General features: G+C 34.1%; 1 protein-coding gene across 1 annotated transcript in view; it reads right to left on the bottom strand.

Annotated features, from left to right (window-relative positions):
• VPS13A (vacuolar protein sorting 13 homolog A) overlaps nucleotides 1–27,831 on the bottom strand; it is a gene marked incomplete in the record, with an annotated part of 267,525 nt that overhangs the window by 40,604 nt on the left and 199,090 nt on the right. The window contains 15 exon segments of the mRNA XM_045165068.1: nucleotides 491–614; nucleotides 717–762; nucleotides 1,070–1,233; nucleotides 1,321–1,396; nucleotides 2,494–2,607; nucleotides 4,190–4,271; nucleotides 5,766–5,911; nucleotides 7,242–7,355; nucleotides 9,746–9,851; nucleotides 10,740–10,809; nucleotides 11,408–11,489; nucleotides 11,678–11,824; nucleotides 12,396–12,549; nucleotides 16,517–16,749; nucleotides 23,787–23,916. Of these exon segments, the coding sequence (XP_045021003.1) occupies nucleotides 491–614; nucleotides 717–762; nucleotides 1,070–1,233; nucleotides 1,321–1,396; nucleotides 2,494–2,607; nucleotides 4,190–4,271; nucleotides 5,766–5,911; nucleotides 7,242–7,355; nucleotides 9,746–9,851; nucleotides 10,740–10,809; nucleotides 11,408–11,489; nucleotides 11,678–11,824; nucleotides 12,396–12,549; nucleotides 16,517–16,749; nucleotides 23,787–23,916 (1,788 nt within the window).

Here is a 27,831-nt window from a genome sequence, read left to right as displayed (position 1 = left end):
TCTTCTCCAACACCACAGTTCAAAAGCATCAATTCTTCGGCGCTCAGCCTTCTTCACAGTCCAACTCTCACATCCATACATGACCACAGGAAAAACCATAGCCTTGACTAGACAAACCTTTGTTGGCACTGTGATGTCTCTGCTTTTGAATATGCTATCTAGGTTGGTCATAACTTTCCTTCCAAGGAGTAAGCGTCTTTTAATTTCATGGCTGCAGTCACCATGTATAGAATTACATTATTGTAAAGTATTTCAATCAAAGTAAATAAAAAGCTGAATTTGCCAAACCTTTCCTCCCAAGGCTGCTGGGAATGAATGATGAATAAAGCAGAACTGAAGCTGAAATGATGCAATGCAAAAAAGTATCAAAAGCAATTAGGAAGATCAGATGCAACTTGCAGTTATTATTGGGTTCATAGTTAAGTGCCTTGGGTCAAATAGATTTACCTCATTTCTCTTGGTTGAAGCATTTTACATCAGGAGAATTTACCTTTTTATTCCCTGAAATGTACTGCTAGCCATGTCTATGATGCCTCCAGTTGGCCTTGTCACTGCTCCAACTAAACCTTTCCCAACACCTTTAAAGAAACCAGTTGCTCCTTCTTTCTGAGCTCCTGGAAAGAAAAAAGACAAGAGTTTTTGACAACTGGATTAAGAATGAAAATGGAATCAATTCATGAAATATATATATCACCCAAAAGAATTATTATACTCACCTTTGATTGGTTTTGTAACAATTCCTGTTATGCCACTTACAAAACCCTAGAGGAAAAGCACAAATGAAAATTTACAATAATTTGATGTGATATTTTGAAGAACCAAGTCTGGCTTACAAAAGAAATACAGAATTCTGCTTTCTAGATGCCACAAGAATTAATGTCTTTCCTACATATTCTATTTAAACAGAGTATTTTGAAGGCTACTGACTATTTTTTTATATATGACAACCCACTGCTCCTCTAACATCCAAATGATATTTGAGTGAATGCAAGTTTTCTATTTCCTTTCTCATAGAATGTGGCTTTAAAAGATATTCCTCAAATGTTCACAACTATGGGAAATTTCTTACAGAAACTAGGCCTTTTCCTCCGCGAGTGATGCCTTCCCTAAGACCAGCTGGTTGCTTATTCATGGCTTCTCTTCTCTTCTGTTGGTAGTCTTCATCCATAGTCATAGCTGCCACCCCTTTAGCCATAGCACTGGTGATTTTGGAGGCAGCACCAGCTAGTCCACCTGGCAAAAGTATAACACCTTTAGTAAAAACCAAACATACCCTTCCTTTCTAGCATAATGATCCTTGGTGGGCATTCTGTCTCTTACCAACAGCTCCACCAACTAGTGCTTTCAGTCCTAGTGCCATTCCTTCCACAAACTCTTCAGGACCCTGGATGGCTCCCTAAAGGGTCAAAATATAACAACAGTAAAAAAAGTTACTGTTACTTTTAAAGGTAAATTTTTAAAAAAATATACAAGGAAGGCAGTAATGACAAAAAGAATAAAGATGTCCTAGGGAAAGTGACATCAGAAGAAAAATTCACATTAAAAGAATTCTCAGATATTTCATGACTTCTGAAGTACAAAGGATAAAGTGCTGGAAGTTGATCCAAGCTTAGAAAGGAATATGACTATTCACCAAAGTGTACAAAAGACGCTTACATGGATTATAAGCTATATATGAGAAGGTAACCACAAACTACTCTTGAAAAATTTTCAGAAAAAGAAATAAAAACACTTTAATTCTTAGTATTTCTAATGTTTTAGATTACAGTGTACAAAATAAATATCAAATGTATTTTATTTTTCATTATCCTCTATGTTTAAAAGTCAAAGTGGGAGAGTTTTGAATGTTTTGACAGGAATTTTTTAGGGACATAGACCAATCATAATTTCTGCCACTGAATATAAAGATTGCTTCACACACGGTCAGCTTACATGGTTATTTTTACTGTCCCACACCACTGTGCAAAGCAAGACTGCATGTCCATGGGAATCTTGATTCTACTATAGTGTAAACTTTATCCACTTTTAATATTTCAACAGATCACTTAAAATTTGGTATTTCTTAGTAAAGTCTTAAGTTTTGAAGGAAAAGGTAAACATTTCCTCCAAGATTTTGCAAAACCTCTTACCATTGCTTCAAAATAATGTCCTTTTGTTGTTTTCAAAAATCTATTTACACCTACAACTCAAGTTAACGATTGGGGTGCATTATTCTCACTATTTTTAATTGAAGTATAGTTCATCTACAGTGTTGTGTTGGTCACCAGTACACACTAAAGTGATTCAGTTATACATACTTGTGTGTGTGTGTATACTTCTTCATACTCTTCCCATTATGGTTTTTACAGGATATTGAATATACTTCCCTGTGATATATGCAGTAGGAACTTGTTGATCATCTGATTTATATATAGCAACTTCTATCTGCTAATGGAATGAATTATTTATTCAAAAGGATTAGTGTGATGTATTGTACAAGATTAACTATGTTACCTGGTAAGGTTCATAAAAAAATGCTTCTACACCTTCAGAAAATTCTCTTATCAAGCCAAAGGGATTTCCCAAAACATCAAGTCCAAGAATGAGTACATACATCTGTTTAATGGCCTAAAAATGAAATATAAACATTAGTCAAATCAGATAATCAGAGTTAATATTTTTTTCCTTACATTTAGTACACATATCTAGTTTTTTTTCAGGCTAACATTCTCACCAGCAATTTCAAACTATCCCATATCACCTTATTCATCACTAGTCTTAGTTTAAAAAAGCAATTTGGTATTAGAATATGAGAAATAATATGACCTATTTACATAGAGTTTTGGAATATTCAAAATACTTTTACAACTATGTGCGACAGTTGTTATTACTGCCACCATTTTATAGACTACAGAAGCACACAGGTCAATGATGCTGAGTCATACAGACAGTAAAACTCAGATCCAAACCCAGATTTCTTTCTTTTTTAAAAAAAATTTATTTATTTTAATTGGAGGCTAATTACTTTACAGTATTGTAGTGGTTTTTGCCACACATTGACATGAATCAGCCACAGGTGTACATCTGTCCCCCTGTCCCAAACCCCCCTCCCTCCTCATTCCATCCCCCTGGGTTGTCCCAGTGCACTGGCTTTGAATGCCCTGTTTCATGCATCAAACTTGGACTGGTCATCTATTTCACATATGGCAATACACATGTTTCAATGCTATTCTCTCAAATCATCCCACCCTTTCCTTCTCCCACAGAGTCCAAAAGTCTGTTCTTTACATCTGTGTCTCTTTTGCTGTCTTGCATAAGGGTCATGCTTACCATCTTTCTAAATTCCATATATACGCATTAATATACTGTATTGGTGTTTTTCTTTCTGACTTACTTCACTCTGTATAATAGGTGCCAGTTTCATCTACCTCATTAGAACTGACTCAAATGCATTCCTTTTTATAGCTGAGTAATATTCCATTGTGTATATGTACCACAACTTTCTTATCCATTCATCTGCCAATGGACATCTAAGTTGCTTCCATATCCTACCTATTGTAAACAGTGCTGCAATGAACACTGGGGCTCAGTTCTGGTTCTCTTGGTGTGTATGCCCAGCAGTGGGATTGCTGAGACATATGGCAGTTCTATTTCCAGTTTTTTAAGGAATCTCCACACTGTTCTCCATAATGTAAACCCAGATTTCTTAAGTCATGCTCAGTGATCTGTCCACCATACAACAGTTATCCTAATGCTCTGTAAGTTATACCATAAAATATAGGACTCCTTAGAGATGGAGAAAAATCCAATAAATATCTAGCTTGACTAAACAACTTAATTACATTAAAAATATCCTGTGTTCAGTTACTTATAGTCACTTTATAAATAATAAATAAATAAACTGATAAATAGTTCCCCTTGACCTATTTTTTTTTAAGTAAGTGAACTGAGTTACTCAGTTAATTATTATTTAAAGATTTATATCTAGTTCACACTGATCCAGGAAGATTTCTGTCAAAGACTAAAAGTAAAGGTAAAATCTGAAATGTAGTAGGGCTTAATTTCTTTCCACAACCCTGAGGAGAAAAACCAAGTTCTAAAATTTTGAAAATGGCTATTCATTTACTTGCCAAATCTAAATTATATATTACATATGTGGTTTCACTATTTTATATCAGTCTGTCCCTCTGTAAAATAATCTCAGACAAACCTGCTTTGAATAGTGTCTTATTACTTCAGACTGTAGTTCAGCTGTTGTATGGAACTGATAATTGAGTTCAAAAAATGCTAGCCTAAAAAGAAAACACAACAAAAAACATAAAAATGCATATGGGTCTCACTCATGAACACGAACTGCATTTCTCAATTCTGTCCTACTATGGCCTACACAGAAAATGCTTGATTCACTGAGATAAATAGAAATTGCTCAAGAATGGCCAGGATTCAATTGCTGCAGGTTTTCCCTGATTAGCTGACAGTTGAAGAATCACCCTAAGTTTGTTTGTGTGTCCTCTGTCACGTCCAACTCTTTGCAACTCCATGGACTATGGCCCACCAGACTCCTCTATCTGTGGGATTTTTCTAGCAAGAATACTAGCAGGTTGCCATTTCCTCCTCCAGAGGATCTTCCCAACCCAGAGCTCAAACCCACATCTCCTCCCTAGGCAGAGGGATTCTTTATCACTGAGCCACATGGGAGCCCTCACCATCATTTTATTTATAACCTGTTCACAGCATATACCCGGATCCACTAGCTGGGGAGTTTTATGCTAAGGCTATAGTCCATGGGGTCACAAAGAGTCGGACATAACTGAGTGACTGACACTTCCTTTCTTTCATGCTAAGGATAGGACAGCAGCAAGATTAGAAATCTCATCCAATTGTTCATGTCTGCAAATCTATGTTTTTTAATTTGACTATTTCCTTTTATCTAGATTTACAGTTACCTCTTTGGACTCACTGATTCTTACTACTATTCTTTTTTTTCTTCCTTAGTGTTTTCTTGATACTACTATTCTTAATAACAGTTCTAGGTGCTATCTGCAAAGGTCATTCTCATCTATAGACTCCACTCAGACTCTGAGTCTCTGGTCAGATACTCCAATAGCTTACATTATGACTCACATTAAAGTATAAATTCTTGACTGTACCATTTAAACAGATTCCTTCATTTCTGCTATCATAGTATTCATTTTCTCCTAGTTACATACGCTTTAAAGAATCTTGATACCATAGGCCTTAAAGTAGCATCTTTTTTTTTTTTAATTTTATTTTATTTTTAAACCTCAAACACTGTATTAGTTTTGCCAAACATCAAAACGAATCCACCACAGGTATACATGTGCTCCCCATCCTGAACCCTCCTTCCTCCTCCCTCCCCACACCATCAAGCACTACACATCACATCTTTGAGTATATACATCTTCTTAGGGATCCTTGCCTAAGTAAAAAAGGCATTATATAACACATAAACTTGCACAGCCTCTTTCTTTTTTTCTTTTTTTAACCATGCCATGTGGTGTATGGAATCTCTGGACCAGGATTCAAACCCTCTCCCCCTACAGTAGGAGCTTGGAGTTTTAACCACTGGACCACCAGGGAAGTCTCTGTCCCTCTGTATTAAGGAAGTTTTTTAATAATTACTCTGCTATTTAATAGTTAAGGCAATATGTTAAATTATATTTAGCCTTTGATCTGGAATTTACATACTTTTTTACTTACAAAATTTTAAAGTAAATATAAAAATGGACTTTTTGTCAATTTATAGATTTGAATTATAAACATACTTAAAAACTACATCTTGTACATCTGTGAGAGTGGCACCAATACTCTTCAGCAAAAGTTGTAAAGAACGAATTGCCATCAGTCCTTCATGCTGTTCTGAATCTTTCGGTTCTTCACCGCCTGAACTCAGTGAAACACTTAAATGCAACTAAAGAGATAAAGAGATAAATATTTAAAGTACTTTCTTCATAATAACTCTTAAAATTCAATCTCATTCTAAATTTACTATACCATACATAAGATTTCAAATAACCTAGATATTAATTTTGATATAATTAATAAGTGGAATGTTAAAGGAATTTAAAATCTAAACAGCACCTTTAAAAATTTTAAATCCAACAATGTAATGTATGTTATTTAGCTCAATCCAATTCTTTTGGTAAACCTAGGAAAATATTAATCTTTATAAATTTTTAGTAACAGTAACAATCTAGAAGTTGAAGTTGTGGAAAATAACTCAAATATCTCCAAAATTTCTTCAAGTTGAATGTTTCAACTATTAGAATTAAGTTATCATGGTGAAAGAAAGTGAAGTAGCTCAGTCGTGTCCAACTCTTTGCGACTCCATGGGCTGTAGCCTACCAGGCTCTTCTGTCCATGGAATTTTCCAGGCAAGAGTACTGGAGTGGGTTGCCATTTCCTTCTCCAGGGGATCTTCCCAAACCATGGATCGAACCTGGGTCTCCCGCATTGCAGGCAGACGCTTTACCATCTGAGCCACCAGGGAAGCATGGTGAAGCCAGTTAAAAACATTTTTATATTATATGCATATATATATGTGTGTGTGTGTGTGTGTGTGTGTGTATACATATATATGGTATATGCAGTGTAAGTCACTCAGTTGTGTTTGACAGTGTGATCCCATGGACTGTAGCCCACCAGGCTCCTCTTTCCATGGGATTTCTCCGGGCAAGAATACTGGAGTGGATTACCATTCCCTTCTCCAGAGGATCTTCTGGCCCAGGGATCAAACCTCAGTTTCCTGCATTGCAGGCAGATTCTTTAGTCTTTCAGCTACAGAGAAGATCAGCATGGTGTACACAGTTATACAGCAATTTTCTTCAGATATTATGCAACTCATAGAAATTTTATGTTAAGAACTTACTTTTAGTTCCGTTCAATCTTCAGTTTTTAAATCAAGGTTATTTTATAAAATTATTTGAAACTTTAATATCATATATAAAAGTTTGAAAATTATCAGTCAACACTTTAATAGATAGTAAATGAACATAATGTTAGGTCAAATGTAAACATATAAACAAATACTATAGGTGGCTTCCACATATAAAAGAGTATAAAAATAAATAAAAATTAAAAGTATCATTCCTTTATAACTTATATTTGAATGGTGAAGTTGCAGAATTTATATACTATCAAAGAACAGAATTGAAATGCTATATTTCCCTAAATTGATCAAATCAATTTGCTATTAACTAGATTACCAAGGATAATAAAAATGACTTTTATTTTCCCCCTACCTTGATAGGAGATATATGAAAGTATTCATAGAGACTGACTTGTGATGAATCTACTAATGAGACTATTTTATATTCTTCTTGGAAAGCTTCTATGTCTTTATGAAAAAGCTCAACCTATAAAGGGACATAAAATATTAAAAACTTAAGGAATGTATCTGTGTAAGTATTAAGCCAATACACTTACAATGGAAAAAACAAAAATGAGATTATGATAACAATTTTGTTCACAATACTATAAAAAGAATAAAATACTCAAATTTAGCAAAAAGAAGTATAAAACGTATACTCAAATGATAAAAACTCTCTTGAAAGAAAATGAAGATCTACATAAATGGAAAACATCCCATGTTCAAGGGTTGGAAGACTTAATACTGTTAAGATGGTACCTCTTCCAAGTTGATCTGTACATCCAATGTAATTACTATCAGAACCCTACATGACTTCTCTGAAGAAGGCAAGCTGATTCTAAAATTCATATGGAACTGCAAAGGGATCCAAAATAGCCAAAACAATCTTGAAAAAGAACTGAATACCAATATTCATACTTCTCAATTTCATAATTTACTGACGTTAGACTCTTAATTATACCATATACAAAAATTAACTCAATATGAATGAAACACCTAATTTTAAGGACTTAAAGTTTAAAATGCTTAGAACACAGGGCTAAATCTTTTAACTTTGGATTTGGCAAAGGAGTCTTAGAAATGACACCAAATACATGAGCAACAAAAGAAAAAATATTTTGGACCTGAGTAACATCAAAAGCTTCTGTGCTTCAAAAGACAAATAAAAAGTAAAACACAACATAAAGAATTAGAGAAAATATTTGCAAATCATATATCAGACATGGATGGGGCTTGCATTCATAATACATAAAGAACTTTTACAATTCAATTAAAAAACAAACCCATTAAATAACAGGCAAAAAATTTGAACAGACAGTTCTCCATAGCAGATATGCAAGTAGTCAATTAACAAATTATCAAATCAAAAGTATCCAACATAATTACTCATTAGATAAATGCAAATCAAAACCACAGTGATATATACTACTTCACACCTACTAGGATAGCTTGAATTAAAAGGACAGACAATAACAAGTATTAGTGAGATCTGTTGAAATCAGAATCTTCATATATTCTGCTGAAGAGTATAAAATGATGCAGTAACTATGGACAATTGTCTAGAAGTCTTGAAATTATTAAACAGAGCTACCAACTTCCTAGCAATTTCACTCCTAGGTAAATACCCAAGAGAACTGAAAACATATGTACACAAAAAACTTGTACAAAAATACTCACAGCAGCATTATTCGTAATAGCCAAATTGTACAAACAACCCTAATGTCTACTAACTGATGAATGGATAAACAAAATGTGGTGTATCTATACAGCCGAATATTACTTGGCCATAAAAAGGAATCTGATACATGCTACAACATGGATGAACCTTGAAAGCATTATGCTAAATCAAAGGAAATACATCAAAAAACACTACATAGTGTATGATTCCATTTATACTAAATATCTATAATAAGAAAATCCATAGAAAGTACATTAGTGTTTGCATAAGGCTAAGGCAGTTTTCTTTCGGGGGTAAAGAAAATGTTGCAGAATCAGTGGTGATGGTTGCATAATTCTGAATATACTAAAAACTACTAAACTATACAATTTAATTGGGTAAAATGTATAGTATGTGAACTATAGCTCGATGAACTGTTATTAAAAGGAAAAAAGGTATAATTTCCTTGTCTTTATCTGTGTACAACTGACCCTTGAACAACAGAGATTTGAAGTACAAGGATCTACTTAAACATGTTCCCTTCCCCCCACCCCATGCTAAATACTACAGTACTATACAATCCTCAGTTGTGTGACTCCTTGGATGCAGACCCTTGGATACGGAGGAACTATGTATGCACAGGGCCAAATATACATTATACACAGATTTTCAACTGAGAACAGGGTTGGTGCCCATCACCCCCACATTGTTCAAAGGTAAACTGTAGTTTGTTTTATCTTCAAAATTCTTTCTAAAAGAACAGCTGAAAAATAAAACATCTCTTATCCACCTAACAATTGTAATTTTATCATCTTTCTATCAGTTACAAAGAACATATTATATTTATTTTCCTTATCCCTTTTCTCATCAAATATCCTGGTCATATCCAAACTTCTAAATTATAAATCAACACAAAAGTAACACAGGAAAATAAAATAGGAAGAAATAAGTGATGTAAACATGACTGATTATCCTCTTCCTCTTTTACTGGTTTAAAACTTTTCCTCTTATTTGTTACCTTATCTTCAGAAGGTTAGCTGTGTTGCTTCCAACTTCTATCATTTGAGTATGTGATTTCCACCAACGTAGAACCATGGTAGCAGAATAAATTTTTTTTAATTTTTAAAAACATGTTAATACATTTAAGAATGTATAATGTAATCACTGTTTTCTAAAGTCCCCCTCTTTCCCTAAATCAATGCTACTATTTTAAGTCTCACCTCTGTTTTTTCAGTGACTTCAGCTGGTGTCATAAGTTCTGATACAGCATAGACAAATCCAAGATCTAACCTGAGATCCATTTCTTGGATCAACACTTTGAAATACCTATAAATAGCAAGGTAAAACATTTTAAGGTAAAACAAGGTAAAACATTTAAAAATTATCGATTAACTGAATTAACAAAATTATAAAAGAAAAAACATAAGACACATATTAAAACATTGACACTTAGGACTTTCTAGGTGAATGAATTAAAAACATAATGGCAACACTGTTCAGAATAGAAACAAACTCAAAATGTGAAAATGTCTACAAAGAGAAAATTGATAAGTAAACTGGCACAAAGTAACACAAGGAAATATGACGTACAAGTGATAATAAATAAACTCTAGCTATATACAACAAAATAAATTAATTTTAGTAAAAATTTGAATAAAAAAGGCAAGCCCAAGGCATATATTTACAGTTGGAAAAAAATTTAATTAGCACAACTTTTGGCAAAGTAAGAAGCATAATGTTTAGCTACACATAAATAATAAACCAGTATTTTTAAAACGGAATAAAAACATTATTTATCTTGGTGATAGGGTGGAGGAAACAAGAAATATGGGAGTGATACGTAGATGGATGCTTCTGTCAATGTTCTGTTTTTTGAAATGGGTGGTGACTGAATTTGAATATACTATTTTCTTTCTTGTTTATAAAACAGTATGCAGTAATGATAGACAACAGAGAAAACAAATAAAAAGAAAGTAATAAAATACACATAATTCAGAAATGACTATTATTAATATCTATGTATAATTCATTTGAAGCCTTCTGACTTCTCAAGATTACAAAATAATTGATTTTTTCTATGACCTTTCTAATTTAACATTTTACACTTAAATCTTTGACTCATCTAAAATTTATTTAAGAGTACAATTAGCTCACATATTTAAACAAAACACTGTGCTTTAAATGCACACAAAATAAACATATTAAGACACTTACTTAATACGTGATATCTGTGAATGTCCTGCAGATCTCATGACAATACTGACATCAGTAAAGGGTTTTGGTGCTGTAAAGGTTAACAAATATGATTAACCTAATGATGCTTTAAACAAAAGATAAGCATTTTCTTGTAATTTAATACACATCACAATGGACACTTAAATTATGTATTAAATCATGAGCATGAATTAAAATTACTGATATTTGTAAGATCTACCACAGTCTTAATTTCAGACTGCAGGATTGTTTTTTTTTAATTATCTGTATTCACTTTTAGGTTAACTGAACCTTTAAATCAGTGATTTTAAACCAGAAGTATACATTAGAATCATCAGGACAACTTTGTGAAAATAGACTTCATGGTCTTATTCCTTTATTCAAAGTTTCTAGTGGCTTTTAAATTAGGAATTTACAAACTTGTAATCTTTTAAAGAAATTATGTCTCTAAAAATTATATATACATTTCTAATCAATCTTTTCTTCAGTATTCACTCAGTTTTATTGAAGTTAGTTGAGTACTTCCTGGTCTTTTTTCAAGCCATTGAATTTTGCAATGATCCTATAGAAACTAAACTTGAGAATGGTTTCACTTCATACTTTTATAGTAAAATAAATCAAATAGCTAATACAACCATTTTTATGGCGATCTAAAAATAGAAACAAACCTGAATCCAAGGTGACGGACTTGGGTGGTTTAATGGGATAAAACACAAATGGAAATATAGCACCATGTATTTGGTTTTGGATCTAAGAAACAAAAAGGTCAGTATATTAATATGTTAATTATAGAATCTGACTAGAATAACAAAATTTAAGAAGAAGAAGGCATCAAACACTCTAGTCAAACAAACTACAGACAAAACAGACCGTGGGAATACATTTAGTGTATTTCCATATTTCTTTAGAATATGATTTGAATATCTTTTCAAACTTACCTGTATTCTATAAATTTGAATTCTAAACGATGACTGATGTGCAGATGTGCTATATTCTACTTTTAATGCTGGAAGATAATTTCTTCTTATAGCTATTACATGTGGCTGCAGAATTTTCATGTTAGAAGCACCAGGTGTGAAGCGAACCTGAAAAATATGCCCACCGTCCCCAACAAAAAAAAACTCACAGAATTTCTCTTTATTAATTGACTAAAGTTAGAAATCTGTACCAAAAAACTTTTATGATAATATTAATTTAAATAGTAGGCTAAATATTTGATAAGATTTTGATTGAGATCTTTATATCCCATACACATACAACTCACAAATATTCATATAATATTCACAAAATATTCATATACCCCTGGTAACTTGATTTTTATCACTTTTTATATATTTTTTTTACTTTATTTCTTTAACTTTTACTTCACTAAAATTCATCAAAAAATAAAGCAATATAAGAAAAATAACTTTAACCCTGTGTACGAGACAGAAAAATAACTTTAAAAATAAAGCAAAACAACTTAGATCATCAGCACTTAAAGAAGTCTGAATCTTTAGACAGAGAACTATTCCTTTAAAATATTCTATATAAAGTATGTATAATAAGATTCATTGTTTTGTAAGCAAACTTGTCTTTCCTTAAAAACGAATTCATGGTTCATCTAATTACAACAGATAGGAATTAAAACTTCATATTAGTACTTAAAAATATTACCAGAATGTTGGTGTCCAACTCAATAACCTTATCTTCTGATGGTGAAGATTCAGAATATTCCTTAAATTCCTTCTCTAACTTCTCAGTGTGCTTTACACTCATTGGCTTCCATCTTGCCTTCTTCCTGGGCTTTGTCTCCCAAACCACATCAGAACTTATATACGAAAGCAAAAATCATAGTACTAATTTATAAACAGTTTCGTTTTAACTGGTTTATTACATGAATTACAAAACCGTCAGTGAATTTTTGCAATATCTCTAGTTGTAAGCAAGCACATTTTAAGTTTAAAAACATGAATTCATTCAACCAATACTTATTAAACTCTTATTCAGGCACTATTCTAGGTGGCAGCAATACTATTAGGGAAAGTTTCTGCCATTTTGGAACCTTCTTTTACCTGAGGAGAGACAGACTGACACTCAACAGTAAATTAGCATATTTCAATATATAAGGAGGTAAACATGGCTTTTGAAAGAAGAAAAAGCAGACAGGTTAAGGAGGATCTAGAGTACTGGGATATGCAAAGTGGTGGGGGTTGCAGTATCAAAATAGAATGGTCAATGGAGGTGTCATTAAGAAGGTGAAATTTCAACAGCCTGAAAGAAGATGGGGTAGTTATCTAGCGGACATTTCAGGTAGAGAGGCAAGCTAGGGCAAAGACTACAAAGCAGAGCATGCCATAGCACAGAAAAAGCAAGAGGGCTTGGCATGCTTGGAATACATTAAGAGTAGAAGATGAAGTAAGATAGATAATGAGAGGCAAAACAATGTAAAGCCTTGAGGATATGGTAAAGACTGAGTTTTATTATGAGAGGAGAACCCATTGGATGATTATGAGAAGATAATCAGCAATATGATCTGACTTAAGGTTTAAGAATAAACTGTGTGATGGGATGGGAAGCAAGGGAAAAAAAATAAAGGATGAAGACTAGGACAGGAAAACTTGTTAGGAATGTAATACAGTAAGCCAGGAGAAAAATGGTGATGGTTCTGCCTAGGGTGGTAAGACTGAAGCATTACAAAGTGGTCAGATTCTATGTGTGTTTTGAAGCAAGATCCAAAACAATATTTTCAGATAGGTCAGAGGGGGTAAGGTTAAATAAATTAGGGGGTAAGATAAAGAAATCAAAGATGATTCCAAAGATTTTGACATGAGCAACTAGAAGAATGTAGTTGTCATTAACTCCAGTGGGAAAGCAGGTTTTGATAGAATGAGGAAGGAGTTTGGTTTTACATACTATAAAGCTTAAGAAGTCTCTTAGATATCTAAGCAGAGATTTTATGTAAGTAGCTGGACAGGCAAGTCTGTCCTGAACTCAGAACAAAAATCTAGCCGAAGATACACGTCAAGAAGTTTTCTGCATATATATGGTATTTGAAATCATAAAACTGAAACAGAGAAGAGAAGCGGACTCAGGTCTGAGAGCCTCAAGATACCCAATATTAAGCAGTTGAGAAAATGACAAGGCACCAAGAAGTGTGACTAAGAATGCTCAAACAGAAAGAAAAACCAAGGCGGTGAGCTATCCTGGAAGTAAAGTCAAAGAAACTGGGTCAAGGAGGGATCTGTGTAGAATGTTAGAATGTTATAAACTTAAGCAACATGAAGACTGGTAATTGTACAATGCACCTGGCAAAACATAGGTCTCTGGTGATCTTATCAAGACCAGCTTTACGGTACACTGAAAGCAAAAGCCTGTTCAGAACTGTTAAGAAAAAAATGGGTAAAAAAAAGAACTGGAGAGAGTGAAAATATTTTTTTAAATAGATAACACTTCTAATGAGTTCAGCTATAAAGTAAAGCAAAGAAATGTACAGTAGGTAGCAGGGAAAGTAGGTTCAAGAGAATTTTTTTTAGTTGAAAGATATTAAACTTATTTGGACAATTCAATAGGGAGCCAAAAATTATTGAAGTAGGACAGAGAAAGAAGAGGATTGCTGGGTCAGTGTCTCAAGAGGCAAGAGTGAATGAGATATAGTGCAAAAGAAGAAAATATGTTTAAATAGGAGCACATACAATATATCTATGATAAGTGGGAAGTGTGTTGCTGCAATATATAGGTAAAAAATACTGGTGCATAGGAAGCTGAGATGTTGGGAGGGGGTCTTTGGAAGTTCCTTTTTGACTACATCAGTTTACTTGGTGAAACAAGACTCAAGGCACTGAGCTGAGAGAGAATGGGATTTAATAAGAGCCAAAATGTGAAATGGGCTTCCCTTGTGGCTCAGCTGGTAAAGAATCCCCTGCAATGCGGGAGACCTGGGTTAGAACCCTAGGTTGGGAAGATCCCCTGAAGAAGGGAAAGGCTACTAACTCCATTATTCTGGCCTGGAGAATTCCATTAACTGTATAGTCCATGGGATCACAAAGAGTCTGGCTCAGTGATAAAGAATCTGCTTGCCAATGCTGGAGACTTTAAGATGTGGGTTCAATCCCTGGGTTGGGAAGATCCCTGGGGAGGAAATGGCAACCCGCTGCAGTATTCTTGCCTGGAAAATTCCATGGATAGAGGAACCTGGCAAGCTACAGTCCATGGGGTCTCAAGGGGTCTGAGAGGACACATGCATGCAAAGTGTGAAATAGTAATAGAGGAGAGAGAGTGAATGGAACAAATCTTATTTACTAAAAAACCACTGAAAGACTTAAAGACAAATTTAAAAATCTATCCACATTCTAGGGACTTCCCTGGTGGTCCAGTAGTTAAGACTGCATGCTTTCACTGCAGGGGATGCAGGTCTGATCTTTGGTCAGGTAATTAAGATCCTGCATGCCATGCCACATAGCAAAAACACACACAAAGGTAGGAAAAGAGGCTCCTGAACAGCTTCCAGTTTCCACATCTTAAAAAAAAAAAAAAAATCTATCCACATTCTAAAATCACTTCACTCATTCTGTTTAAGTATGTAAATTATTTAATTTTACTCATTCTAAAATTTCTTGTTCTCTTTCTTCTAAAATTTATGTTCTCTTAATAAACAGAAAGATAGAAACCATGTATCAATTCCCTTTGCATTCGCATCATTTAGCATAGGAGACAGCACATTAGGTTTCACAGGCTTAAAATCTGTTGTCTATTTGAACTTTCTATTTCAGTAATAAAATATTTTTTGAGAACAATAAAAATTTTTAAGAAAATAGTTTTAACATGCTTATTTATTGATTTGGCTGCACTGCTTGGCACACAGGTTCTTAGTTCTCTGACCAGGGATCGAATCTGTGTCCCTCCAATGGAAGCGCTGAATACTAACCACTAGACTGCCCAGGAATTTCCTTTAATATGTCTTTTTAAATGGCTTAGTTACCATTCAAGAAGTTAGGGACATTTCTAGACAAACTTACATAGAAAAACAAATTCAAATCTGTATCATAAACCTTTAATTTATATGTCTGAGAGTTTAATTCAAGGGATTAAAACATTATCCTTGTTATACAAACTGGAATCTAGCAACAGTCTCAAATTAGGCAGTACTATAAAAATACTAATTTCAAGTAGTTACGAACAGAAACATTATGTGCATAAAGGAAAGAAGAGAGTTTCACTGGTGATGACTTATGTGGGAAATGGTAAATACAATATTACCTTATTAGATCTTAAAGTGCCAAGATCAAAGTCGAAAGTGATTAGAAAGTAAGATGTATAGAGTGGGGAATACAGTCAATAATAATGAATAATTTTTGTATGGTCACAGATAGTAATTAGACTTATTGTGATCACTAATAAACAGAAATACTGAGTCACTATGTTATGTAACAGGAACTAACACAGTGTAGCAAATCAAACACACTTCAAAATAAACTCACAGGAACAGGTGGTAATGAACAATTAAACATTTCCTTGTGACATGTTAAAGAAAGAAAATATACTTTTAATAAGTTGAATAATTCTAATTTTCAGAGAGTTGGGAAAATAACATGATGAGAGATTTATAAATCTGATTTTTGGTATATCTTTATCTTCAAAGGCAAAAAAAGTATCAAAGCACTTTTAAATTAGCATTACTTTAGATTAGTATCACTGAATAGTCAAAACAAAATTTAATTCATTTTAGACTTTAAAATCACAATTCTTAATGATTAAGAACTTACACTTAAATGTATCCAAATTCTAATACATCTAACCTTGTAATGCCAATATAGGCTACTTCTTGCTTTGTATAATTGTTGACAAGAGAAATCCCAACATCTTGTAACGCCAACACAATTTCTTGCTCTGCTAACTCTGCTTTCTCACTTTCATATGTCACTTTAAATACTCTTGGATCTTCAGTGAATAAAATTATGCGTTGTAAGCCTTCAAAAAATGAAACTAAATAAATGGTCGTTTTCCCCAAATTTATAGGTGTCATCATATCCTGAAATAAAATCATCAAAAAAATAAGAAAATTAGGGTTTGGTCCCAACCAACATGAAATCTACATTCCACACTTGAAAAATGAGAATAGTAATGGTACCTCCTTCATAGGAATAAAATAAATTAACAATTGTGTAACATTTTGAAATTTCCATAATTCAAATTAGTTAATGAAATTTTCTGCCATAATCATTATGAAGTCAGGAAGACAGGTAAACTTTTAATATCATAGTAAAATCTAATTAGTCTTCCTTTGTAGGCTAATTAGTAACACAGAATTTATCTTCTCTGCCTTATTACAACACTAATCAATGTGTTATGCATTAAAAGTTGTTTAGTCAGAAACTTCTATTCCTTTTCAGAGGTGAACTAAATAAGATAAAAGAATATTTGACACACCAGTTGCATGCTCTACAAAGCACAAATACTACAGGGTTAATACTACAGAAAGACTTTATATATAAGCATTGTGCTGATATCAGGGTCTTGAGTTTAAAATAATTAACATCTAATAGTTAACTGTCAGCCATTAATTCCTAGTTAATGAACATTCTGATTAAACAAGGTATTATAATATACAGTACACATTCATGTTATAATCCACTAAAATTAAAAGTAAGTTACTATAGTCATGTTACTTACAACACTCTCTAAAATACAATACATAATACTAAAACTACATTAAGATGTAAATAAGCTAATTTCCAAGTAATTCTGAAATATTTCTAATATGTAATAGTGGATTACAAGTTTATCTTTGCAAACTTCAACTATCATTGTGATATAAGTATGCAAAAGTACTTATTGAAGCTGAGGCACCAATACTTTGGTCACCTGATGCAAAGAGCTGACTCATTTGAAAAGACCCTGATGCTGGGAAAGATTGAAGGCAGGAGGAGAAGAGGACGACAGAGGATGAGATGGTTGGATGGCATCACTGACTCAATGGACGTAAGTTTGAGCAAGCTCAGGGAGTTGGAAATGGACAGGGAAGCCTGGCGTGCTGTAATCCATGGGGTCACAAAGAGTCGGACATGACTGAGCGACTGAACTGCACTGAACTGATGCAAAGGTACTAATCGACAGGTTAAATAGCTTATTATTTTTATTTTTTATATTAAAATGAATTCTTTTTTAAAACAATAAATCTAATAATCATGAATTTAAAAAATAAAGTTAGGCCAATCATGGGCAACTCTCTCAAATACACTTAAACAACACTGGACTTCACAAGAGCAACACTGGAAAGACAATGGAAAAGTACAATCAATATTCTAAAAGAAAATAACTCGAAACTCAGAATTCCTTACTCAGCAAAAGTATTCCTCAGTGAAGAAAAGTACAAGAAATAAAGATGCTTGAAAACAAATGAAAACTACTAAATATCACCATCAACAGAAATTCACTCGAGCAAATTCTACAGGAGGAATTAAATACCAGCAAGAGTTAAGTGATCCAAGATGAATGTAAGAAGTAAGAAAGGAATGTTATATAAATAAAATGTGAGAGAAAACATTTTACAAAATTCAATATTCAGGAATAATAAAAATTTTGGCAAACAAAGACTACATGAGAAGTTCTTTAACCTCTTATCAAACTTCCCAAACACATACCAAACTTCAGCAAAGATCACACTTAAAGGTAAATGTTGATGTCATATAACATGAGACCAGAAATAAGGCAAAAATATATGTAAACATCAGTTTTATTAAACAGGACATAGAGATGCAAGCCAGTCCAGTAAGGCAAAAAGAAATTAAAGATGAAGGGACTGAAAAGGAGAAAACAAAACTCTCATTATTTTTAAGTGTCATGATTATACATGTGGAAAAATAAAAAACAATATTAATAAGAGAATTCAGTGAATTTTCTGGATTAAAAAAAATCAAAACACAAAATGCCATTACACTCCCATATGCTAACAAGCTTAATTTTAAAAAGATATCATGGGTTTCTGTTCTAGCAACTGACGACTAGGTGGTCTGAGACAAACCCTCTTGCTAACAGCAAAAAGTTGGAAAACATCTAAAAAGGAAAAATATGTGTCTGAAAAGACAGAAAAGCTTCTAAGATAGCATGAATTAATGGCACCAAGATCTGAAAGAGAAAGAAAGCCAATAAAAGTGAACTTTGTGGGACTTCCCTGGTGGTCCAATGGCTAAGACTCTGTGTTCCCAATGCAGGGAGGTCAGGTTGGATCCAGGGTCTGGGAACTAGATCCCACATGCCGGAACTAAGAGTTCACAGGCCATAACTAAAGATCCCTCATGCCACAACTAAAACTCAGTGTAGTCAAATAAATAAATAAAACCAAGAAACAAAACAAAAAAAAGTAACAGAAAAGACAAAGTGGTCTTTGTATCCAGAGTTCACAACTGTCAGTTCAAAAAGTAGAAGCAAATACTGAGAAGTTAGGGAACATCATTCAGAGTCTCAAATTATCTTTAAAATTTTTCATATACTATGTTCAGCACAGAGTCAAAAATAAACATGCAAACAGAATGGATTTTAGTGAAAACCAAGAAAAGAGAAAATTTTAAAATATCCAGAAGAAATCTAGGTATTGGAATTGTCAGACAGTCTTTAAAGTAGTTATGATCAGAACATTCAAGAAATTATGTAACAAGATAGAGAATATGGGAACAAAAACTTTTATAATAGAAACCTTAGAACTGATATTTCAATAACTAAAATTAAGAATTCAATAGATGATTTTAAGAGATTAGACACAGTAAAAGAAGTACAGTGAAAAACAAGTCAGAAGGAAATATTCATACTGAAGGAAGGAGAGAAAAGGATTAAACAACACATAAAAGTCATAAGAGACATCATAGAACATGTCTCTTAGAACAACACATAAAAGTCATAAGAGACATGATGAAAAAGTCCAACATTTATGCAATGGTGAATTCCTAAGAGGAAGAGGAAAGAGGTGCCGAAACTAAATTTGATATCTGGCAGAAATACTTCACTAAACACAGAGCAAAATAAAGACATTTTCAGACAAATGAAACTAATCAGCTATTGACTCTGATAAGTGGAATACTGCCTGCCATATCAGTAAACAAAGGATGCCACAGTCAACAATTACAGTAGCAGTCTAGGATGAGCTGGTGAGCCCTGAGGGAACTCAGAATATAAAAACACAGGATACTAGTCCCAGATAGCTGAGGTGAATATCAGAAGAATGAGTTCAGAGAGCCCAGACTCTTGTACCTTCCCATACACAGAAAAGTGCTAAATGCCTTAACTTGACCTATCTGCTTTTCTTAAATTAACAATAATCTTTTGATGTTCAGACTACCTGTCCTTTGTTGCAATACTCCTATATATCCTGGCTCCCTCAACACCACCTTGCCACTTCAGAGTAATTCTCTCAGAGATACTTTAGATGCTGCCTCCTGGGGTTGAAGTCCTAAAAACTCCTGCCGAATAAAACATAACTCACAACGCTTTTAGGTTTTGAATAATATTTTAGTTAACAACTCTTGCCTGGAAAATCCCATGGACAGAGGAGCCTGGCAGGCTACAGTCCACAGGGTCTCAGAAGAGTCAGACACAACTTAAGTGACTAAACAACAACAATAATCCTCCCAGTTAGGCAGTTGCAAACTGTGGCCTATGATAGTTTTATAAGTCTCAATATTTAAGCCCAAAAGATACTGTGGTGGGCACTGCAACATTATATACTAATAAGAATCAACTTAACAAAAGACAACAATTCTAAATTTATATCTACCTAATCACATAGTTGCAAGGAGATCCAACTAGTCCATCCTAAAGGAAATCAGTCCTAAATGTTCATTGGAAAGACTGATGTTGAAGCTGAAACTCCAATACTTTGGCCACCTGATGCAAAGAGCTGACTCATTTGAAAAGCCCCTGATGCTGGGAAAGACTGAAGACAGGAGGAGAAGAGGACGACAGAGGATGACATGGTTGGATGGCATCACAGACTCAACGGATATGAGTTTGAGTAAACTTTGTAAGTTGGTGATGGACAGGGAGGCCTGGCGTGCTGCAATCCATGGGGTCACAAAGAGTCAGACACAACTGAGCGACTGAATTGAACTGAATCACACCGTTTCAAAATGTAAAAGCTCAAATTAAGAAAACCAAAAAAGGTATGCATAGATCCATGATTTCAGACACCATTCTCACAGCAACAGAACAAGCACAAACAAAAAACTTAATAAGATAGAAGATCTAAACAACTCAACAAAACTTGAACAAATTGACATATATGTATGTCAATATGTATGTCATACATGTATGCCAACCGCAGAATATGTCTTTTTTTCAAATACACATAAAATATTTACAAAAATTGATTACAAGCCCACAAAGCCAATTTCAATAAATTTCAATGAACTGATTCAGAGTATGTTCCCTGGTCACAGTGGAATTAAGTTAGAAATAAATAAACAAAGAAAATACTTTTGAAAAGTGATAACCTAAGTAACCATGAAGCCAAAACATAAAAATAAATCACAATGAAATTCAGAAAATATTTTGAACTAAAAAATAATTAATATACAGCCAAATTTGTGAGAAAGAATTGCTACTGTTTTTGGAAGAAGTTTGTGACTTTGCTGCTGCTGCTGCTGCTAAGTTGCTTCAGTCGTGTCCAATTCTGTGCGACCCCACAGACGGCAGCCCACCAGGCTCCCCCATCCCTGGGATTCTCCAGGCAAGAACACTGGAGTGGGTTGCCATTTCCTTCTCCAATGAATGAAAGTGAAAAATGAAAGTGAAGTCGCTCAGTCATGTCCGACTCTTCGCGACCCCGTGGACTGCAGCCTACCAGGCTCCTCCGTCCATGGGATAAGTGACTTCAAATAAAAAGTGAAGAAAATCTAAAAAGCAATGATCTAGGTATCTGCTGTGAACTCATTTGTGCTGTTCCCCTCTCCCCATTCATATGTTACAGTCTCAGCCTCCAATATGACTATATGGTGGAGGTAATGACATCATGGTTAAATGACATCATGGGGGAGGGGAAGGGTGTAAATAGGGCTCTGATCCACCAGTATTCCTTTCCTTATAAGAAATACCAGAGAGCTCACTCCCTCTCTCTTCACCCTGTGAAGACATAGCAAGAAGGCTGCCATCTGCAAGCCAGGAAGCAGCCTCATAAAAGTTCACCATAATCTGACTATGCTGGCATTCTGATCTCAGGCTTCCTGCCTCCAGTACCACTAGAAATGAATCTCCACTGTTTAAGGCATCCAGGCTAAGGTATTTTGTTATAGCATTCTGAGCAGATTAATACAATTATCTATCAAGAGTTTAAAAGAAAATTACCAAATTAAAACAGAAGAAAGGTGAAAGAATATAATATAGATTAGGCAAAAATAGGTGAAAATGAAAACAAATGTATAAAAGAGATCATCAAAAGGGAAATTGATGGTTTTCTGACAGACAAAACTAAACTGAAACTAATTAAACTAATAAAATCTCAGCAAACCTTAGGGAAAAAAGGAATGAAGGCACAAATATTCTACACTAGGAATGGAACAAAAAGAAGAATCATCACCATAAATCTTAAAAAGATAAAAATATGGATATTATAAAAACATTTATATCAATATATTAGAAAACTGAGATGAAATAAATGCATTCTTAGAAAAACTCTTATCAAAACCACACAAATAAAAGTAGAAAACTGAACTGCGCTGTTAATAAAAAGTAGCATTCATAATTTAAAAACTTTCTTATAAAGACTATTGAAGGTAAGATGACTAGGCTTCACTTGTGAACTCTACAGCAAACATTCCAAACATTCTACAGATCATACCAGTCTTACATGAACTCTTTCAGAAAACAGAAAAATTGTAGATAATTCCCAACATGTATTAGAAGTCAGGATGACCTTAATATTAAAATCTGGTAAGATTATCACAAGACAAGACAGTGACAAGCCAACTTCTTTCATGAATACAAGCAAGTCTTGAACAAAACATTAGCAAGTCAATTCCAAAAATACAAGGCTGGCCTAATATTTGAAAAAACCACCAAATAAGACAAAGCCCCAAAATCATATAATCATCTCAAAAGATAAAAAACAAAATACATAAAAATTAATAAACATTCAGTACTCATTCATTTACTCATTTGATAAGAAATAATAACTAGTGGCAAGAAAAAAGACACTGGAATAGGGAACAAATTAAGATAAATTTTGAAAGATCAATAAAACTTTAATAACAATTTCTGAAAGTCATTTAATATGTTACTGGAATATGTTTATATCTAACTTTATTATTATAGAAAACTGGAGCCTATTATACAGAGTGAAGTAAGCCAGAAAGAAAAACACCAATACAGTATACTAACGCATATATATGGAATTTAGAAACATGGTAACAATAACCCTGTATACGAGACAGCAAAAGAGATACTGATGTATAGAACAGTCTTTTGGACTCTGTGGGAGAGGGAGAGGGTGGGATGATTTGGGAGTAATGGCATTGAAACATGTATAATATCATATATGAAACGAGTCGCCAGTCCAGGTTCGATGCATGATACTGGACGCTTGGGGCTGGTGCACTGGGATGACCCAGAGGGATGGTATGGGGAGGGAGGAGGGAGGAGGGTTCAGGATGGGGAACACATGTATACCTGTGGCGGATTCATTTTGATATATGGCAAAACCAATAAAAAAAAAAAAAAAAAAGAAAACAACAGTCTGCCATTCAGAGATAAATCCATATGTTAACAGATTCCTAAATGTCCTTCACAGAAGCAACACTGACTTAGATGACCTTTAATGCAATAATAATTTGTATCTGTTTATAAATTGAATGCTGAAAGTATCTAAGTTTACCCTTTATAATAGAAGCAAATAAGAAGATAGAAGAAATAAGACTGCTTCCAGTTTTAAACATTTTTGGTTAAGTTAAAGCTTGAATATTGCTTTAAAAATCTTCAGCAGTGTTTAAGAAGTGTAAACACAAAAAGGCTTCAAAACTAGTGAGACTGAAAAAATAAATAAATAAAATCCTGTTAAGAACATCATCATAACCCAGTACATACATCCTTTTGTGTTACTTCACCGTGGCTTTTTCCACATTTCCACTGCAGCTTTCTAGAGCCCACTGGATCAGCCCATGTATAAAATACTGCTTTTCCAGGAGGGAGGGAATCTTCTATTTCACTGAGGGAACTGACATAAATAGGAAAAAAACACAGTAAATTAAGTGCAAGTATACAAATATATTAAGAATCTAAAATAATACTTCATTAATTCTGAATCCATTAATTAAGATTTATGATAGTTCTGAGTAAAGTAGACTGAAATTTTTCCTTATACAATAAAAAAGTGGTTTTCTGAGAAAATAATGAGAATATTTTAAGGGAAATGTTTGCCCTAGTTAGGAAGTAAATATCTCAGGTTGGGTTTCCCTGGTGGCTCAGAGGTACAGAATCCACCTGCCAATGCAGGAGACATGGATCCCTGTCTGAGAAGATCCCAGATGCCACAGAGACTCATAACTCCATGAGCTATGACTACTGAGCCTGTGCTCTGGAGCTGGGGAACCCTCCCTGCACCACAAGAACTGTGAACCCTAGAGCCTATGCTCCACAAGAAGAGAAGCCACCACAATGAGAAGCCCAAGCACTTCAAGGAAGAGTAGTTCAAGCTTGCTGCAACTGGTGAAAGACCGCACAAAGCAACAGAGACCTAGCACTGTCAAAAATTAATTTAAAAAATATCTCCAGGTTTCTGAAACTCCTCTGTCAACTTTAAATACTAATTAATTATGAAAGAAAATTATTTCAATTACTTTACCTTATCTATACCAAATCTAAGAGAATTTAACTGGTAATACTTTCCTAAGAATTGATTTTACTGTGTCAAAATTCAGTTCAATTATTTTTAAAAACCATAAGACACAGGATATAAATCTAAGAAACTCAATCAACTCACAAAACAATTCAGCAAAAGAAAATGGAGAAGTTACAAATCAAAAAAATAATACAATATAACTTTTCTGAGCTAAAAAAGCTGACTCTGCAGATTAGACTTCATTGGGTATCAGACTAAATGAATGGAAACAATATCATCCAATACAGAATGTAGGACTTTGGAAAATGTCAAATTTTAAGAAAATAGAGGGAAACCTGCCTATCCCTAAACCTGATCTAGGGAAATAACAGTTACCCTTAGAAATAAAAATAAGACTTTTCACTCTGTTCTGTAATACTGAATGCCAGAAAACAATGCAGCAATGCCTACACAAATTTGAGGCAAGAGTTATGACTTAAAATTGTATGCCAAATTGTTAATTTCCAAAGGTAAGACAGTTTGAAATAAGCAACAGCATAACGTATTACCACAAACCCTTACTTTTTCCAACCAAGCCAGAGAGGAGTCAAAATAAAATTTTAAGAACTGTGGTACATTAAACTAAACCAGTCAAATAAATTAACTCGTTAATATTGTGAAAGTCATGTCCGATTCCTTGCAACCCCATGGACTATAGGATCCATGGAGAATACTGGAGTAGGTAGCCTTTCCCGTCTCCAGGGGATAGTCCCAATCCAGGGATTGAACACAGGTCTTCTGCACTGCAGACAGAATCTTAACAAGCTGAGCCACCAGGGAAATCCAAGAATACTGGAGTGGGTAGCCTATCCCTTCTCCAGCAGATCTTCCCAACCCAGGAATCGAACTAGGGTCTCCTAATTGCAGATGGAGTCTTTACCAGCTGAGCTACCAGGGAAATCCAATTATAAATCAATCCAAATATCTTCAATAACATAGTTTTGAAAAATTAACCATATATTACTCTGGCTCAAAAATCCAAAATTATATTCATAAGAAACTGAATTTGGAAAGAGACATTGAAGGAAATGAAAAAGTACTCTATATTTTTCATGGAAAATTAGCAGATACTGTTTCACTCTCAAAATTTGAAATGCATCAAAATCTTCAAGAACACAAAAAGTAATCATATACAAGACAAATAAAATTATATTTTCCAAATCATCATTAGAAGAAAATAATCCATATGACAAAAAAGTATGGCAAGGAATCATAATTAGTCTTTAAAAGGATTACAAACAGGATACAAACTTTTACTAAAAGACAGATTTTTAACATTATAAAATTAGAAACAAATTCTCAACAATAGAAGAACATTTAATTATAGTGCACCTAAATGATGGGATATCATGAATTCATTTAAAATTGTGTTTCTGAAGCAAATTTACATGCTTGCAATATCTGTTAAAAACAAGAGATTCAGAAATATAAACAGAAAGCAACAGTAAAAAAAAGAACTGAATCAAAATGTCGACATTTTTGGTATCAAAGATTATGCTTTCACAGTTTTTCTACAAAATATTAAAAAAATAAACGGACATCCAATGATATTATTTTTATATGTAGCACAGAGTATTAAAAAGCAGAGATATCACTTTGCTGATAAAGGTTTATATAGTCAAAGATATGGTTTTTCTGGTAGTCATGTTTGAATGTGAGAGTTGGACCGTAAAGAAGGCTGAGCCCTGAAGAACTGATGCTTTTGAACTTCAGTGCCAGAGAAGACTTTTGAGAGTCCCTTGGACAGCAAAGACAGCAAACCAGTCAATCCTAAAAGAAATCAACCCTGAATATTCATTGGAAGGACTGATGCTGAAACAAGCTCCAATACTTTGGCCACCTGCTGCAAAGAGTCGACTCATTGGAAAAGACCCTAATGCTGGGAAAGATTGAGGGAAGGAGGAAAAGGGGGTGACAGAGGATGAGATGGCTGGATGGCATCATCGACTTAATGGACATAAGTCTGAGTAAACTCTGGGAGATAATGAAGGACAGGGAAGCCTGGTGTGCTACAGTCAGTCCATGGGGTCTCAAAGTGTTGGACACGACTGAGAGACTCAACAACAACAGCAACAAGAACCACACTAACAACAACAAAAAAGCCAAAGGAAGGGAAGGCAGAGGAAACAAAAGTTCTATATTCCTTACTTTTCTATGAAAGAATAGCAAATGTAACAGTGTTGTTCAGATAACTTAGGTTGAATATATTTACAAATGCTTTAAGTCTATTTCATTCACCACAGAACATTCTTTATGAAAAAATTAATCTCAAATTGACCTCCGGGAATTCAAAGAAAATAAAAAGCAACCAGAATCCTCAGAATATTAACTATGTACAAATAGTAACTTCACAAGAAAATGACAATACAATGTGACAAACGCTTTAATCTATGTGTACAAAGATGCAATGGAAAACTGGGTATATAGACTAAGGAGGTGACGGAAGGGACTGCATGGAAATGAAGCTGTTCTAGCAGAAAGGAGCAACTGGAATGGTAATAACACATGGAAGAGCCCAGAGAATTCAGGAAACAAACACTTCACTTGGACTTAAGTATAGGGTAAGAGACAACAGAAAGAGAAATGTTTAGAAAAGTAGTATACAAACATTTTAAAAGAATGGAAAATCACTAAAGAACTTTAAACAAGAAAGAGACATGATTACATTAGTATTTTTATTTATTTTTAAAAATTCAATTCTTTTGGTATTTATTTTTTGTCTGTGTGTGTGCACGCATGTGCATGCATTCATTCACACAGTCATGTCTGACTCTTTGCAACCCTATGGACTGCAGCCCCCCAGTCTGTCCATGGAATTTTCTAAGCAAGAATACTGGAGTGGGTTGCCATTTCCTACTCCAGGGGATATTCTGGACCCAGGGATTGAACCCACATCTCTTGCACTGGCAGGCAGATTCTTTACCACTGAGCCACCTGGGACGCCCCTATTTAGTATTTTTAGAAACCTATCTCTGGAGGATTTACTAGAGATAAGACTAGAGAATCAGACTTAAAATCTACTCAAGAAATAAATGTTGGACAGAGTAGCTATATGAAAAGACAGCAGAGAGTAGACAAGAAGAGAAAATTAAAAAAAAAAATAAGAGTTTAACTGGATGGCATGGTGAGGCAGGAGAAATCTAGAATCACAAGGGTGGATGACAGTGTCATTCACTGAGATAAGGATATAGAGGAGAAAGAGATTTTGCAGTACAAATGATGAGGTCAGCTTTGAACCACGTTAGCTTCTTA

This window comes from Bubalus bubalis, chromosome 3 (assembly GCF_019923935.1).
Source record: "Bubalus bubalis isolate 160015118507 breed Murrah chromosome 3, NDDB_SH_1, whole genome shotgun sequence".
Lineage (NCBI taxonomy): Eukaryota > Metazoa > Chordata > Mammalia > Artiodactyla > Bovidae > Bubalus > Bubalus bubalis.
This window is presented reverse-complemented; position numbering and strand designations above follow the sequence as displayed.